A 19,148-nucleotide genomic window follows, 5' to 3' on the forward strand; every position below is an offset into this window, starting at 1 on the left:
CCCATCCAGTTCTAAACTTTCTCGCATGAACCTTTCCTGTTTAAGGGAAGCCCCCAACTGGGTCAGGAGCCCGCAACCGCTGGGTCAGGCACACACATAATAAACTAAATACAGGGACTCCCGTGGTGGTTAAGACTCTGCACTCCCACTGCACAGCACACGGGTTCCATCCCTGGCTGGGGAACTAAGGTCTTACACTCTGTGCTCAGCCAAACAAAAAACCCCAACTAAGTCCTATACACCGTGATAACAGCTGGAGTAGAGGAGTATGACATATTCTAGGGGAGGGCAGAGCAAGGAACAATGTATGCTTCCTGGGAGTGGGAAAAGGTGGAGCAGGGTCAATGGAGACGGCTCGACCAAAGTCACTGAGGGTAGGTGTGCCAGGCATGGTAGCAATGATAGGAGTCAAGGTTTAATGGGTTTATTACGTGCCAAGAGCTAGGTAGGATTGTTCTCCCCATTTTGCTGATACACAGAGTCAAAAAACACAGAGTCAAATAGCTCCGGGTCACACAACCATGGCAGAATTGAAGTGTGAAACCAGGGCAGGTTGGTCTCAAGTCTATGCAGTGAACCACAATGCTATACTGTCTGATCTGGGAGGTACTGGGCTCATGGTGGTAGGTGTGCTATAGTCAGATTCTAAATGGCCTGTAATGCCATATGTTTTATCCTAGGATGGGGGAGCCTTTCTAAACAGGCATGAATAAATAATAAATAAGCAGACATAGATGTTTGCTTTGGGGGGATAAAACAAGGGCTGGATGACTGATGAAGAAGAGAGCGACTGAAAGGAGGCGACCCACAGGACTATCCAGAGCAGGGGTAATGGGAACAGGAAAAGGTTATCTCATTATCTCATCCAGGAAGGTTTGGAGCTGGATGGCAAATACCTGGCACGTGTACCACCACCTGAAGCAGAGCTGATGACTGATCACTGTACTTTTTCTTGGTGAGGTCACATGCTACCTCAGCATCCTTCTCAAGACAGCAGTGCTCCAGGCACCGACTGCTAATTGGTTAGAGTCAGTACCTTAGATGAAAGCTGCTAGTCGTCCCTGTTGGTATAGATATTCTAGGTTGGAATTCAATGGAAAACAGAGGCCTGGAAAGTGAATGGCATCTCCCAGCTTGGACAGGAGACAGAGAAGGCAGAGGATGGAACCCTGGGAACACCAGTCACTCAGCCGTGTAAGGAGAGAGCACTGTCGTAGGGAAGAACGTTGCCAGGTGGAGACAGTCAGGTGTGTTAGGTACTGGGAGAGGCTGAGGGCCACAGTGAAGCTGCCATAAGGATTCGTAATGAGGGGAATCCTCACTGCCAATCTTGAGAGGATAGTTCAGTAGTGTGGGGTGAGCAGGAACCAACTTACATGGTTTGGCAGCTGAAAAGAAGGTGAAGAATATAGAACTATTCTGTCAAGACTCTTAGAGGCAAGGTTAAAGGGAAGAATCACAGCATGTTGCTGACAGGAAAGGAGGTGAACAGGATGAGATTGATGTTGGAGAAAGGAAAGCAGCTGGGATACAAGGAGGCAAAAGGGACAAAATAAGATCAAGGAGGATGTCTTCTTGTGAAGAAGGAATTCATAGGGCCTGGACTCCATCTCAGGCCTGTCCGTGCTGGTCGTGCACGGCCACGTCTCCAGTGGACTTTGAACTCTGTGCTTAGCGCCTGTGGGAATGACAATGGGAGGATAAGACCCCCCTCTGGGCAGGGGAATCTTGAAGAAGAGAAAACAGACACTAATCACCCCTGCCTCCGGACAGTATCTATCAAAATGTAACCACAGGCTTATCAGTTATTAACTGGTTGGAATGTAACCATGGGCTTATTGATTATTAACTGTTTGAACACATAACACGTGAATGATGGGGTTATTGTGATTGTATTTACCCTTCCTTTGTAAGCCTCAAGGGATTTGGGGTGGTGGGTTTGGACACGTACACATGGGGTATAAAAGATTTTCACAAATGCTGGTCGGGGTCCTTGGCTAAGAGGAGACTCTGCCTTGGGCCCGCCGGTGTAATAAACTGCACTCCACTATCTGCATTGTCCTTCTGAGTGAGTTTGTTTCCCAGAAAGCATGGCTATAACACTTGAAAAGTGTTATCTCATTATCACAGAATGTAATTTACCTCTGTAGGCTTTCTAGGTGGCGCTGGCGCGGTGGTAAAGAATCTGCTTGTCAATGCAGGAGATGCAAGAGATACGGGTTTGATCCTGGGTCAGTAAGATCCCCTGGAAGAGGAAACGGCAACCCACTCCAGTATTCTTGCCTGGAAAATTCCACGAACAGAGGAGGCTGGCAGGCTACAACTCATGAGGTCACCAGGAAAACACCAGGCACTGAATGAACACATGTTGAATAAAGTGATTAAATGGTTGAATGGCATCCCCTTTTCTTAGACATGAAGGAAGGAGTAATTAGGACTAATGTTTTTTATAGCAGTGGGTGGAGAAAATAATTTTTAACTGATGATAAAGGTGGTGAAGGGACTTCCCTGGTGGTCCAGGGACTAAGACTCTGCGCTCCCAATGCAGGGGACCTGGATCAGGGAGCTAGATCCCACACACAGCAACTAAGAGTTTGCATGCCACTACCAAAAGATCCTGCATGTCGCAATGAAGATCAAAGCTCCTTTGTCGCAACTAAGACCCGACACAGCCAAATAAATAAAAAGCAGGTGGTGAAGAGTGAAGGTGTGGGCAGAGAAGTGGTGGGCTAGTTACGGTAAATCCACCAGAATTCCTATAAAAACTATACAGAATTTTCCCTCTTAAAGTCAAAGAAACGAAGGCAACAGTCAATATTTCTTTTCGAAACACACACTAAAAGTCATGTGACTAAGGGTTTCTAGAGCTCAGTGATTAATAATGGATATGGTACTTCCTTTATACTTTTCTTTCAAGAGATAACACCCAAGACACACAGTAACCAGCTCTGTCTTCTAGCCTTTCACTAATGTGCAGAAGCTTTCTAAAATAAATGGAAGTACACTAGTTTTACAAATGTAAGTATGATCGAGTATAGGGAAAAGTGTTTCTTCCACTTGTCTTTTTTTTCCCCCTTGGGAACTAAAAAAAAAGTTTAAAAAAATGTTTTCCCTTTGCCATAGCCTGTGAGGAAACAAAAATTACATAGCTGTTTGCCAAAAAACACAGTTCTGGTAGCTACATGATCATATTTGTACCTCTTTATAATTAAGATGGGGCTTGAAAAAATACTTTTATTCCTTTAATGATACTATAGAGTCTGGGTTATTCCTTCTGCTCTTTCTCATCTGCTTATCTGATTTTTCTGAAGGGTAGGCACTTTTACATATCAATGATTTCCAGGTTACTGAGAACTTTAGACAGCTCTCTCTAACCGTGTTGCTCCACGTCCCACTTCTTGAAGAGACAGAACCCATTTATATGGGGACTCTACCGGTTGATTGCCAGCTCCTTAATTCTCTCTAAACAGATATGAGATTCTTAGATCGGAGCAAGGAAAATCCAACAAAGTTTTGACTCGGAGGTCAGTTGGCCTTGTAGGAGCCCCCAGGGTGGGTTTTGCACAGCTGGAGAAGAGGCAGACTCAGTCATCCCAAAGAAATGAGTCCTTCTGACCATCGTTCTCTAACGCCAAAATCTTACAGGGTAGACATGTTAATGTTTTGGGTTAGGTTCCTTTGGCTTTTTAAAAAAGAGGGTGCTGGTGTTTCCTTATTTGATCACAATGGCATCAAGTCATGTGCTTCTGTGTTTAGACACCAGGGTACCTCCTATTCCTGGCTAAGTGGGTTTAGAGGCATGTGTCATGTGTCCAAGCAAAAGAGTCTCTGGAGAATCCCTGCTTTTCCTGTTGCTGCAGATGATTGTGTCCAAGCATTTAGAAATAGGGCGTCCTCACAGTTTCAGTGCTTGTGAGGAAATAATAGATAGAACTCAAGCCAAGTAGCATGGTTTATTGGGTGAGTTGGCAGTAAAGGTTCTCACGACCCAGGAGACCAGCTTCAGACAAGGACCGAGCCTTACATCTGGGTGGAGCCCCGCAGGACAGCTCAAAGCTCCAGGCTGGACTTGAATCAAAGGAAGCCTCTGCATCGAATGGAAGCAGTGGAGAGTCTGATGTTAGTCAAAGCAATAATGAGCTGTGGTTCAGTCCTCTATGCATCAGGACCTGGTAGGGAACAAAGGGGGAGGCCTGGGGAGTTAGGGACAAAAGATCAAGCCCTCATATTCATAGAAAGAAAGAAAGTGAAATCGCTCAGTCGTGTCCGACTCTTTGCAGCCCCATGGACTATAGCCCACCAGGCTCCTCCATCCATGGGATTTTCCAGGCAAGAGTACTGGAGTGGGTTGCCATTCCCTTCTCCAGGGGATCTTCCTGACCCAGGGATTGAACCTGGGTCACCTCCAATGCAGGCAGATGCTCAGATGTTTTACCATTTGAGCCCAACTTCCCTGGTGGCTCAGACGGTAAAGCCTCTGCCTACAATGCAGGAGACTCGGGTTCTATCCCTGGGGCGGGAAGATCTCCTGGCGAAGGGAATGGCAACCCACTCCAGTATTCTTGCCCCCCCCCAAAAAAAAAAGGGGCTCATATTCATAAAGAGCCTCAAATTTGGACTTCTGCCCTACCTACAAATGAGGTTATGAATTCAGACACAAAATTGTAGTTACAGGAAGGAAAAAAGATAGTATTCATCATATAATTTTAATTTCAAAAACACATTAAGATATGGTATGGTTCTGAAATTTTCCTTAGCCATTTGTTTATTTTTTAAATAGGAGCCTCAAAGGGGCTTCCCTGGTAGCTCAGCTGGTAAAGAATCCGCCTGCCACGTGGGAGACCTGGGTTTGATCCCTGAGTTGGGGAAGATCTGCTGGAGGAGGGCTTGGCAACTCATTCCAGTATTCTTGCCTGGAGAATCCCCATGGACAGAGGAGCCTGGTGGGCTACAAGACCACGGAGTTGCAAAGAGTTGGACACGACTGAGCGACTAAGCACAGCACAGCACAGGAGCCTCAAAAGTGGAATAAACCTGACTTCCCTCTGCTTTCCTGTTGGCAGAGGGGCATTTAGTAAATAAGTATTTTTTAGTGAGTAAATTTATTTGGCTGTGCAGGGTCTTAGTTGCAGTGTGTGGGATCTAGTTCCCCAACCCAGGTCGGAGTCTTAGCCACTGGACCACCAGGGAAATCCCAAAATATGTATTGACTGAATAACTTGGAGCCAGGGAGTATGAACAATACATGCTTATGGAGAGTTTACCAAGAAAAACAATTCTACACCCTTTTCCTGGCCGTCGGTGTCCCCTGTTCACCCACAGGAGTGTGCTGCTCCCAAGGGACCGCAGCTAGCTGCTCCCACCTGCACCAGGGTTGCTAGAACTGCTGGGGGCCCCACACAGGACCCGCAGGGCCCACACAGAGCCCTCAGTACCCACACATCCTCAGCTTTCTCCAATCCCGGCTGCTCCTTGAGTGGCTCCTCTCATCTCCTAAACACCTCGGGCAGTGGGTCGAGCAAGATACATCTGGAAAAGGGCACATGAAGGGAGACAGGTTTCTCCCCTGCCTGAGGGGAAACAAATCTCACAATGATGTCCAGTTCAGGTTTTGCTGTAGAGCTGAGCGCTCTCTGACCACCCCACCCCCAGCCCACCCCAATGCCTTGGGATGAAAGACAACACTAATGCTCATTTCTCCATTGGCTGTTCACACATCATCAGTCGTGGAAGCCACACCTGAAGCCTTTCATCTAGAAATGTGTTGTTTAATTGCCAAGTCATGTCTGACTCTTTTGCAATCCCATGGACTGTTGGGGTTCCTCTGTCTGTGGGATTTCCCAGGCAAGAATACTGGGGTGGGTTGTCATTTCCTCTTCCAGGGGGTCTTCCCTACCCAGGAATTGAACCTGTGTCTCCTGCATCTCCGGCACTGGCAGGTGGATTCTTTACCACTGAGCCACCTGGAAAGCTCATTCGGAAATTACAACCCCATGGACTTCACCCTCTGTCCATGGAATTCTCCAGGCAGTAATAGTGGAGTGGGTTGCCATTCCCTTTTCCAGGGAATCTTTTTGACCCAGGAATCAAACCTGGTCTCCCTCATTGCAGGCAGATTCTTTACCATCTGAGCCACCAGGGAAGCCCAGATTAATGAACTCAGAGTATCAGTATAATCAGTCACTGAGCTTTAGTATTTGAGCTCTTTCAGTTAAACAGTATAAGGGCCAGGACACCAAGAATCACCAGTGCAGACAAACAGGCAGTGATTATCTGTGGGGTGATAGGAGTGATAATCTCTTTTCAATTTGATTCAACAAATATTTATCTAGGCTTACTCTGAATAAGCACTATGCCAGGTCTCAGGAGGAGAGAGAATCTGCTTCTTGTCTTCAGAGACCTTGGAAGCAGTTGGGTGTCATTCAGACTTCAGGCTTGGGAGTCAGATAGACCAATATGCAACACTGCTTGGCAGAGAAACTGTCTTATACAGGGTCTGAGTAAGGGGTATGGTTCCTAAGCAGTGCTCTCAGCAGCCCTGTCAAGGACCAGCCCCCTAGCCCTGAGTCCTCATCCCTGGCTGGGCCCCTGCACTGTGTTGCCGGAGTTGGCAGGAGCCAGGCACCTTCTTGTCCCTCTGTTCGAGTCTGCTTCTTATAACTTGTCACCATATTCCATCTGCTCTCCAGAATGCTTATCTGTAGCCATAGCTGAACCTCCATGGTGCTGCCTGCCTGAATTTACAGGACCCATCCATGACCTGGCCTGTCATGAGACCAACTTCATCTGGGCTATGTCAGTTTTACTACTGAAATAACCTCTGTTGCCCCAGCTCCAGGTAGATCAGTTTTCTTAAACCTCACCTTTAGCTATATCACACCTGTTCAGAAACTCTCAGTGGCTCCCGTGACCTCTAAATTAAGATGAAATCTCAGCCTGAGGGTCTTGGTTTGGCCTGATCTCACCTACCCTACCTCTATAGTTTCATCTTTCCATCTCTGTGTAACATACCAGCCTTAGTGGCTTCATCCTCAGTATACTAATTGAATTGCTTAAGTATTTTCTAACCTTTTATTCCCGTGTCCTTTGCCTTTGCTGAACTTTGATAGGATTTCAACATAGGATAGAGAGAGATGGAGGAAGATGGCTAAATGGAGCAATGGGAAATGATGACACAGGTATAGGAAGTGTGCAAAGACCAGAGAGGAGATATGTTCGGTGACTGGATAGTGGGCACATACACTCCCAGAATCATAGCCCTTAAAGAGGAAACTGAACATATCATCTGGTCTACCTCTGGCCTTCATGCTGGGGAAATATTGTTGTTCCTCTTCTCTATATTAGATCACTAAAGCTCAGAGAGGTAAAAATGACATAAATGCTTAGGCCGACAAATCACGGTCATTCTATCGAAGCCTTTAAATGCCAGGTTAAACAACTTGTACTAACTTCAGTCAATGATGGGGACTGTTGACAGCTTTCACTGGGGTAGTGATGTGATTAAATCTGTTGTGGGGGCAGTACTTTCAAACTGTGGGATATGATCCGTTAGTGGGTCACAAAGTCAATTCCATGAGTCTCATGATAAAAAAAAAATAGCAGAGTGCAATGGTGCTTTTTGTGTTCTGTATGTGTGTACTGGGTAGTAAAGTAAAATATGTTTCCTACTGTGAGTCATGGCCAAAAAATTTTGAAAGCCCCAGAGTTAGGAAGATTAATCTGACAGCAAATCATAGGCTGAATGAAGGATGCGGAGGAGGAACCTGGAGCCTAGGAGTCTAGTTAGGGTGCTCTCTCCCTAGCCCAAGTGGGCAGTGAGGAGAATCTGAATGGAAAGGAGAAGCCATGGGAAAGGAGATGAGGGGGAGGACATGAGGTGTTCTGTGGGGTAGGAATGTAGAGTCTCAGGACATTGGATTGTGGGGACTCAGGGAGAGGGAAGAACCAGCCAGAGATGATTGAAAGTCACACTTGAGTGCTTGGAAAAGTGCTGGTGCCCAAAGCCCCTTGGGGAGCAAGTTGGAAGAAGGGGCTGGTTTGAGGACCAGCACCAAAGACTGATGAAAGATACACAACCACCATCAGTACTGGATCAGCCAGGGCCCCAGCAGGGGAGGGAATCCACTAACACGGTTTCAGTGTAGAGACTGAAGGAAGGGAGGATTTCCAGAGCTGTGGGCAGGCTTAAGGGAACCAACCTAGGCTGGTGCCCAGAGATTAATCACGGTAGGAAGCTCTGCCTCTCTGATTTCTCCGGACACCAATCCTATAGGGCAGCATTCCCAACTTCTACTTTTCCATCCCTGGAACATGTACCTGACCGCCACTTGGTTTGTCACTATCATTATTCCTAGTGCTACTATTATTTCTAGCTTTACCATCACAACTGGCAAATGTTTATTGAACCCTTACCCTGTGCCAGCGGCTTTACATGCTTGATACTTTTGGGGGGCCCTGCCATGCAGCCTGTGGGATCCTAATTCCCTGACCAGGGATCAAACCCACCACCCCTGCATTTGAAGAGTGGAGTCTTTAACCACTGGACCACCAGGGAAGTCCCTAAATGCATGATTTCATTTAATCATATTATGTGTTCTTTCTGTCAGTAGTTCAACTTTACAGATGAAGGAGTAGGAACTCAGGGACTTTTAAAAGCTTGCCCTACCACACAGATAATAAGTGACGAAACTACAGTAATGAAAGCAGGCAGTCTGATTTCTTGACCAGTCTTCATCCTTGCAATGCATTCCTAATTCTTGAGAAATAGAAAACAACAAAGGGAGCAAATAATGGGGCAGTTAACCACAGTAAGACTTAAAATAAGTCAGTAGTGATGTGAGACTTTAAATTTTATACAAGAGGAACCAGGCATCTTGTGGTTCCGCTTTCCTAATTCTTCTTCAAAGCTCTAGTGGGACTTGTCAGTCTAGGCTTTATCTAGAATATCATCCTCCCACTCACCCACTACCCACAGAGTCAGCTGCTAGAGTCATGATTTCCAGTTTAAGCTGGGGGTGGAATTGGTTTGCCCTAGTTGCCTGGCCATGGACATTGCAACCACTTTCCAAACCTTCTTCTCAGTCTTCCTTCTGGATAGGGCCTCCTAGTTGCCCCTTGACCACCTTCTCTGCAATTGCTTGAGTCAGGTCCAGGTTGGGAGCCCTGTGATTCTTCTCAGGGCCTGGGGCCGCTACACTGATTGTAGAGTTGCCCCCTTCTGCTCCTTCTGCCCTCTTCCACTGCCCTTCTTGGAAGTCCTGCCTTTTCCAACAATCCAGTTCACATCCCTATGCAGGGTGCCTGAGGTGTGTGTTATCTGACCAAGTGGTAAGGCCCTGTCTATCCTAAGTCCACATTCACACAGTCCAAGAAACCCTGTGAGCCTCATTTTACTCCTTGGAAGAAACGTTATGACCAACCTAGACAACATATTAAAAAGCAGAGACATTACTTTACCAACAAAGGTCCATCTAGTCAAGGCTATGGTTTTTCCAGTAGTCATGTATGGATGTGAGAGTTGGACTATAAAGAAAGCTGAGTGCCAAAGAACTGATGCTTTTGAACTGTGGTGTTGGAGAAGACTTTTGAAAGTCCCATGGACTGCAAGGAGATCCAACCAATTCATCCTAAAGGAAATCAGTCCTGAGTATTCATTGAAAGGATTGATGTTGAAACTGAAACTCCAATACTTTGGCTACCTGATGCAAAGAACTGACTCATTGGAAGGAAAAGACCCTTATGCTGGGAAGGATTGAAGGTGGGAGGAGAAGAGGACGACAGAGAATGAGATGCTTGGATGGTATCACTGACTCAATGGACATGAGTTTGAATAAACTTCAGGAGTTGGTGATGGACAGGGAGGCCTGGCGTGCTGCAGTCCATGGGGTCGCAAAGAGTTGTACACGACTGAGTGACTGAACTGAACTGAACTGAACTGAAGTGGCCCCAGCCAAAATCCTGGGACCAGTCTGTCTGCCTACCCCCTGAACCTCCAACTGTCCACCACCCTGTACATGAGTACACTCTGGACCTCTCACAATGCCCTCTTCTCACATATGAAGGGCTCGATACCCTGCTCAGCTCACTGATCCGAGAGGCCTGTGGAAGACTGAGCAAGGCTCCCCCAGCTCACGCCCGTAGCCTCGTGCTCCCTCCAGGCTGCCTTCTGATGACTCACTGCCCTCACACTCGTGCCTTCCCTCCCCTCTTTATTTCAGGAAATGACTTTTGAGAATGATCTCTCCCCCTTCTCTCCTTGTAAATTGGTTTAGCTGCGCCAGCTCTTAGTGGTAGCATGTGGGATCTAGTTCCCTGACCAGGGATCGAACCCAGGCCCCCTGTGTTGGCAGCATAGAGTCTTAGCCACTAGACCATCAGGGAGGTCCCCCTCATTTTTTTAACAATAGAAAAATACATACAGAGAATAAGAACAACAATCTCTAATGCTGTTAGTAACACACATGGACACATAGGCACACACATGAGTGCGTGCATGTGCACACACACGTACACACTGTCTCCAAACAAACTTTTAAAAACCAGGTTTATAGGGAAAGGGACTGTGGGCTCTCCTGGTGAAGGCAGTAGAACATTAACTACCTTGTTTCCATTGCTACCACAGATAGCGAAATTGCTTCAAACTGGAGAGGAAAAGAATAAGGCAGTCCAGAAGAATCTAAACCTGAGATAAACTGCATGTCAAGAAGGAAAATTCAGGGATTTCTCTTGTGGTCCGGTGGCTGGGTCTCTGTGCTCCCAATGCAGGGGGCCCAGGTTTGATCCCTGGCCAGGGAACTAGATCCCACATACTGCAACACAGACCCAGCGCAGCCAAATAAAAATAATTATTAAAAAAAAAAAAGGAAAATTCAGCTGCTTTAACAGCTCAGTCTCTATGTCCAGACAAATTATGTCCTAGGATGCTGGTTGCAAACTTTTTAGTATTAAAACTTTTTCATACAAATCTTATATAAACTCTAATTAAAAAAATGTTTAAATAATTTTTATATGCATTTTAAGTTAAAACTTATTTAGCATTCACTTCTTATAAAGTTAATCTATGAGGAAAAATGACTATCTTGATGAATTCCAAATTTGGAACAATTAATTTAGGTACAACCATTGCAATCCTCTGTGCATTTAACTTACTTTTATATTATTTTAGTCACAAAGAGTAAACAAATATTTTTTTAAAAAAACAAAATAAGGGACTTCCCTGATGGTCCAGTGGTTTAAAATCTGCCTTGCAATCCAGGGGACATGGGTTCGATCCCTGGTCATGGATCTGAGATCCCACATGCCTTAGAGTAGCCCATGTGCCAAAACTAACACCCAACACAACCAAATAAATAAAATACTAAACACACACACACACACACACACACACCAGCTTGCCTAGTCACCTGTCTGTTCTTTAAACTGATCCAGAAGTTTGAAAAATGGAATACCAGAACACTTAAAAATTTCCACATAACCATAATTAATACTATTGAATTTCTTGTTTTGGATGCAAAAGTCAGACATGAACTACCCAACATCTTTTATAAGCAGTAGAGCCACATGGCAGGTTGCACATTCACTTGTGAAAGCCTCCTGAGGCCTGACAAGAACATGGACCAAATAAATAGGTGCTTCAGAGCCTGGTGTGACTGCATGCTGTGTTTTGGAGAACTGCATCACAGGAACAGTAAAAGGCCCGTGCAGATCCATTACTTTCCTAATTGATGGCACACGACTAACTAATCCATGGTGATAGAGTCAGATAGTGATGGGAGAAGGGTGCCAGTGACCTGAAAGGGCATACATGGGGACTTCCCTGGTGGTGCAGTGAATCGTAATCCACCTGCCAATGCAGGGGACATGGGTTCAATCCCTGGTCCGGGAGGATTGCACATTCACAGAGCAACTAAGTCTGTGCATCTCAATTATTGATCTCTCCTGATGCAACTACTGAAGCCCGTGCAACTAGAACCCATGCTCCGCAACAAGAGAAGCCACTGCAGTGAGAAGCTCGCACACCGAAACTGGAGAGTAGCCCCCGCTTGCTGCAACTAGAGAAAGCCCACGTGCAGCAATGAAGACCCATCTCAACAACAACAAAAGTAATTAATTAGTAAAATAAAAAGAAAGGGCATAAAGGGATTCTAGAGTGCTGGATGTTGTCTATATCTTGAGATGGGTGGTGATTATATGGAGTATGAGCTAAATACTTAAGAATTGTGCATTTGACTGTAGGTACATTATACTGCGCGAAGCTACTCCACGTTCAAGGTCAGGAGAGGCAGCCATGAAAAGATACCACTCTTCCAAGGTAAGGAGCAGCGGCTGTGCTTTGCTGGAGAGATACCCCACGTCCAAGGTAAGAGAAACCCAAGTTAAGATGGTAGGTGTTGCGAGAGGGCATCAGAGGGCAGACACACTAAAAGCATAATCACAGAAAACAAGCCAATCTAATCACAGGACCATAGTCTTGTCTAACTCAATGAAACTAAGCCATGCCGTGTGGGGCCACCCAAGACGGTCAGGTCATGGTGGAGAGGTCTGACAGAATGTGGTCCACTGGAGAAGGGAATGGCAAACCACTTCAGTATTCTTGCCTTGAGAACCCCATGAACAGTATGAGAAGGCAAAATGATAGGATACTGAAAGAGGAACTCCCCAGGTCGGTAGGTGCCCAATATGCTGCTGGAGATCAGTGGAGAAATAACTCCAGAAAGAATGAAGGGATGGAGCCAAAGCAAAAACAATACCCAGTTGTGGATGGGACTGGTGATAGAAGCAAGGTCCGATGCTGTAAAGAGCAATATTGCATAGGAACCTGGAATGTTAGCTCCATGAATCAAGGCAAATTGGAAGTGGTCAAACAGGAGATGGCATGAGTGAATGTCAACATTCTAGGAATCAGCAAACTAAAATGGACTGGAATGGGTGAATTTAACTCAGATGACCATTATATCTATTACTGTGGGCAGGAATCCCTTAGAAGAAATGGAGTAGCCCTCATAGTCAACAAAACAGTCCAATATGCAGTACTTGGATGCAGTCTCAAAAATGACAGAATGATCTCTGTTCGTTTCCAAGGCAAACCATTCAATATCACGGTAATCCAAGCCTATGCCCCAATCAGTAATGCTGAAGAAGCTGAAGTTGAACAGTTCTATGAAGACCTACAAGACCTTTTAGAATTAACACCCAAAGAGATGTCCTTTTCATTATAGGGGACTGGAATACAAAAGTAGGAAGTCAAGAAACACCTGGAGTAACAGGCAAATTTGGTCTTGGAGTACGGAATGAAGCAGGGCAAAGGCTAATAGAGTTTTGTCAACAGTATGCACTGGTCATAGCAAACACCCTCTTCCAACAACACAAGAGAAGACTCTACACATGGACATCACCAGATGGTCAACACCGAAATCAGATTGATTATATTCTTTGCAGCCAAAGATGGAGAAGCTCTATACAGTTAGTAAAAACAAGACTGGGAGCTGATTGTGGCTCAGATCATGAACTCCTTATTGCCAAATTCAGACATAAACTGAAGAAAGTAGGGAAAACCACTAGACCATTCAGGTATGACCTAAATCAAATCCCTTATGACTATACAGTGGAAGTGAGAAATAGATTTAAGGGACTAGATCTGATAGACAGCCTGATGAACTATAGACGGAGGTTCATGACATTGTACAGGAGACAGGGATCAAGACCATCCCCATGGAAAAGAAATGCAAAAAGGCAAAATGGTTGTCTGAGGAGGCCTTACAAATAGCTGTGAAATGAAGAGAAGTGAAAAGCAAAGGAGAAAAGGAAGGATATTCCCATTTGAATGCAGAGTTCCAAAGAATAGCCAGGAGAGATAAGAAAGCCTTCCTCAGTGATCAATGCAAAGAAATAGAGGAAAACAACAGAATGGGAAAGACTAGAGATCTCTTCAAGAAAATTAGAGATACCAAGGGAACATTTCATGCAAAATGAGTTCGATAAAGAACAGAAATGGTATGCACCTAACAGAAGCAGAAGATATTAAGAAGAGGTGGCAAGAATACACAGAAGAACTGTACAAAAAAGATCTTCATGACCCAGATAATCACAATGGTGTGATCACTCACCTAAAGCCAGATATCCTGGAATGTGAAGTCAAGTGGGCCTTAGAAAGCATCACTACGAACAAAGCTGGTGGATGTGATGGAATTCCAGTTGAGCTATTTCAAATCCTGAAAGATGATGCTGTGAAAGTGCTGCACTCAATGTGCCAGCAAATTTGGAAAACTCAGCAGTGGCCACAGGACTGGAAAAGGTCAGTTTTCATTCCAGTCCCAAAGAAAGGCAATGCCAAAGAATGCTCAAACTACCGCACAATTGCACTCATCTCACACGCTAGTAAGATAATGCTCAAAATTCTCCACGCCAGGCTTCAGCAATACGTGAACCGAGAACTTCCAGATGTTCAAGCTGGTTTTAGAAAAGGCAGAGGAACCAGAGATCAAATTGCCAATATCCGCTGGATCATCGAAAAAGCAAGAGAGTTCCAGAAAAACACCTCTATTTCTGCTTTATTGACTACGCCAAAGCCTTCGACTGTGTGGATCACAATAAACTGTGGAAAATTCTGAAAGACATGGGAATACCAGACCACCTGACCTGCCTCTTGAGAAACCTGTATGCAGGTCAGGAAGCAACAGTTAGAACTGGACATGGAACAACAGACTGGTTCCAAATAGGAAAAGGAGTACGTCCAGGCTGTATATTGTCACCCTGCTTATTTAACTTATATGCAGAGTACATCATGAGAAACGCTGGGCTGGAAGAAGCACAAGCTGGAATCAAGATTGCCAGGAGAAATATCAATAACCTCAGATATGCAGATGACACCACTCTTATGGCAGAAAGTCAAGAGGAACTAAAAAGCCTCTTGATGAAAGTGAAAGAGGAGAGTGAAAAAGTTGGCTTAAAGCTTAACATTCAGAAAAGTAAGATCATGGCATCTGGTCCCATCACCTCATGGGAAATAGATGGGGAGACAGTGGAAACAGTGTCAGACTTTATTTTTTTGGGCTCCAAAATCACTGCAGATGGTGATTGCAGCCATGAAATTAAAAGACGCTTACTTCTTGGAAGGAAAGTTATGACCAACCTAGATAGCATATTAAAAAGCAGAGACATTACTTTGCCAACAAAGGTCCATGTGGTCAAGACTATGGTTTTTCCAGTGGTCATGTATGGCTGTGAGAGTTGGACTGTGAAGAAAGCTGAGCGCCGGTAAATTGATGCTTTTGAACTGTGGTGTTGGGGAAGACTCTTGAGAGTCCCTTGGACTGCCAGGAGATCCAACCAGTCCATCCTAAAGGAGATCAGTCCTGGGTGTTCATTGGAAGGACTGATGCTGAAGATGAAACTCCAATACTTTGGCCACCTCATGCAAAGTGTTGACTCGTTGGAAAAGACCCTGATGCTGGGAGGGATAGAGGGTAGGAGGAGAAGGGGACGACAGAGGATGAGATGACTGGATGGCATCACCGACTCAATGGGCATGAACTTGATTAAACTCCGGGAGTTTGTGATGGACAGGGAGGCCTGGCGTGCTGCGATTCATGGGGTTGCAAAGAGTCGGACACGACTGAGCGACTGACCTGACCTGACCTGACATTATACTGCAAAGCCTTGTTAGCTGAAGGAGAGCGGGAGAAGGGAGAGAGAAGCAGGGAGGGCCCAAGAAACTGTCCCAAGATTTGTTCAAAAACCTGTAAGCAAAATTGCTTTCCATTGGGTTAGGATCTGGTAGCTAACATGGCCAGAGAAGGCAATGGCACCCCACTCCAGTACTCTTGGCTGGAAAATCCCAAGGACAGAGGAGCCTGGTAGGCTGCAGTCCATGGGCTCGCTAAGAGTCGGACAAGACTGAGCGACTTCACTTTCACTTTTCACTTTCATGCACTGGAGAAGGAAATGGCAACCCACTCCAGTGTTCTTGCCTGGAGAATCCCAGGGACGGGGGAGCCTGGTGGGCTGCCGTCTTTGGGGTCACACAGAGTCGGACACGACTGAAGTGACTTAGCAGCAGCAGCAGCAGCAGCTAACATGGCTGCATGTTTGTGTTTTTAATTATAGTTTTAAAAATGGCTTTAAATATATGTTAAAAATGAAATCCAAGTATATTTAAATACAAATTTTAAATCAAATATAGCTAGAAAGTGAAATTCAAATCAAATTCAAATAACTAGTGACCTCACCTTTCTTTTTCCTCAGCCCAGCTTGGAAAGTGAGAGAAAACTAGCCAAAGGCAAAGAGGCAGAAAGCAGGAATTTCCTGGTGGTCCAGTGGTTAGGACTCAGCACGTTCATAGCCAAGGGCCTGGGTTCAATCCCTGATCTAGGAACTAAGACCCCACGAGTCTCATGGAGTGACCAAAAAAAAAAAAAGAAGTCAGAAAGCATCTCTCATCCTTTGATCATGAGAATGAAAATGTGTTTCATGTTTCTCATAGCTTATTAAATGCCAGGTTCAAAATGTCCCATTGAGGAGGCGGTGTCCACATGAGAGATGGGTGTGGCCATCACATCAATGTGTTAACCTCAGCATTCTAGGCCTATCTGCTCCTACCCTTTCATCTATCAGAAATATTTCCTTGGAAGGATGAACACTCAAGTCTGGTGTTAGGGCCATGTGTCCCCCCTTCAGGTCATTGCCAGAAAGAAATGGTTTTAAGCTATGAAGAAAACAAATTAGGTCTGCCTCAGTTTATCTATGTGAACCTTCAGGTTCCAGCAGACCCGCTTCTCAGATGTACTGGATTTTCATCTTCCGGTTTCAGAGGTCTGAACTAAGTATGCTTTGGAAGCAAATCTCGGTTTCAAAGCGTTCCTCTCTGCCAGGTACTTGGGGCGTGAAGGGCTACATTCTGCTTTGGAAAACTCTGTCCAGGTTGGGGTTCAAGACCAAAAGTGGTTACAGTTGGAGGCCACAGGCTGGTAAGAGATTTACCAAGTCTTCCCCAAGAGAGGTCGCTTCTCGATCTTTTGCTCTTTTTATAAGTAAGGTTTCAGGCCCTTCCTCTGCCCGAGCCTTCATATCCCAAAAGGTATTTGTCTTTCTAGAAGCCTCTTCTTTCAGGTCAGCCATGGGCTAATCTGATGTTTTACAGTTCTGACAGACTCTGCTCACCTTTTACTTCATTCTCACAGACCTGTGGGTGTTTTGTGAACTGGCCTTGAAAAAGTTTTACAGACTCCAGTCTAGATTTTCTCTGCCAGTTCTCTGTTTGCTTGTTATGTTGCAAGAATGTGACCCAACAGCCTCCACACCCCATGAGTCAGCCTCCGTCTAATGAGCGGTGTGTTCCAGGACTTCGTGGGCCAGCACCTCCTCTAATGAAGGCCAGGTGCTGCCCAGGCCGCCAGCGCCCTGCCTGAGCTGGGGTGGGAGTCAGAAACACTTGCCACAGGTGGGCAGAGGGAAAGGGAAGGTGAATTCCAGTTTGTTCCACTCCCCATCACTGAAGCCACTCTTGGCCCTTCCCCAGCACAGCCTGGGAGGTGCAAGTTAAGGGTTAGGAAGAACTTTTGTTGTGAGATGCATTTTGAAGGGGGCTGGCAGAGGGCTATTTTTCTCTCTTTTCTTTTAAATCAATTCTTATTGCTTTGTGGTGTTGTGTTAGTTTCTGTGGTACAGCAAATTGAATCAGTCATACATATACATATACCCCCTCTTTTTTAGATTTCCTCCCCATTTAGGTCACCACAGAGCACTGAGTAGAGTTCCCTGTGCCATCCAGTAGGTTGTCATTAGTTATCTGTCTAATACATAGTAGTGTGTATGTCAATCCCAATCTTCCAGTTTATCATAGCCCCCTTCTCCCTTACTATCCATAAGTTCATTCTCTACATCTGTGTCTCTATTTCTGCTTTGCAGTTAAGTTTGTCTGTATCATTTTTCTGAATTCCACATATAAGTGATATTGTACAATATTTATTTTTCTCTTTCTGGCTTACTTCACTCTCTGTGACAGTCTCTAGGTCTATGGAGACTCCTCAAAAAACTAAAAGTAGACCCACCATATGACCCAGAAATCTCCCACCTGGGCAAATACCCGGAGAAAATGATAATTCAAAAAGATACATGTACCCCAGTGTTCTTTGCAGCAATATTTACAATAGCCAGAACATGGAAGCAACCTAAATGTCCATCAGCAGAGGATGGATAGAGAAGACAGAGCACGTATACATGATGGAATATTCAGTTTAGTTCAGTTGCTCAGTCGTGTCTGACTCTTTGTGACCCCATGGACGGCAGCACCCCAGGCCACCCTGTCCATCACCAGCTCCCGGAGTTGATTCAAACTCATGTCCAGTGAGTCAGTGATGCCATCCAATCATCTCATTCTCTGTCATCCCCTTCTCCCACCTTCAATCTTTCCCAGCATCAGGATCTTTTCAAATGAGTCAGCTCTTTGCATCAGGTGGCCAAAGTATTGGAGTTTCAGCTTCAACATCAGTCCTTCCAATGAACACCCAGGACTAATCTCCTTTAGGATGGACTGGTTGGATCTCCTTGAAGTCCAAGGGACTCTCAAGAGTCTTTTCCAACACCACAGTTCAAAAGCATCAATTTTTTGTCGCTCAGCTTTCTTTATAGTCCAACTCTCTCATCCATACATGACTACTGGGAAAACCGTAGCCTTGACTAGATGGACCTTTGTTGGCAAAGTAATGTCTCTGCTTTTTAATATGCTGTCTAGGTTTTCATAACTTTCCTTCCAAGGAGTAAGCGTCTTTTAATTTCATGGCTGCAGTTGCGATCTGCAGTGATTTTGGAGCCCCCAAAAATAAAGCCTGCCACTGTTTCTACTGTTTCCCCGTCTATTTGCCATGAAGTGATGGGACCGGATGCCATGATCTTAGTTTTCTGAATGTTGAGCTTTAAGCCAACTTTTTCACTCTCCTCTTTCACTTTCATCAAGAGGCTTTTTAGTTACTCTTCACTTTCTGCCATAAGTGTGGTGTCACCTGCATTACTCAGCCATAAAAAGAAATGAATTTGTGGCTATTTGCATAGTGGCCACCTCTTACTATGGGACAGGCAGTTGATATCCACCTAGGATTTGTGTGAAGAAGCCTATCTTATTTTCAGCTAATTTGTCTTTGATTTGTGGGGCA

At 45.2% G+C, this 19,148-nt stretch overlaps 1 protein-coding gene across 1 annotated transcript in view; it reads left to right on the forward strand.

Moving 5' to 3' along the window:
- The first annotated feature begins 344 nt into the window (after positions 1-344).
- Positions 345-19,148, forward strand: part of LOC133066814 (low molecular weight phosphotyrosine protein phosphatase-like) — a 37,692-nt gene continuing 18,888 nt past the window's right edge. The window contains exon 1 of the mRNA XM_061158230.1: positions 345-374. Within this exon, the coding sequence (XP_061014213.1) occupies positions 345-374 (30 nt within the window). The remainder of the gene's footprint in view (positions 375-19,148) is intronic.

This window comes from Dama dama, chromosome 12, assembly GCF_033118175.1.
Source record: "Dama dama isolate Ldn47 chromosome 12, ASM3311817v1, whole genome shotgun sequence".
Taxonomy (NCBI): Eukaryota; Metazoa; Chordata; class Mammalia; order Artiodactyla; family Cervidae; genus Dama; species Dama dama.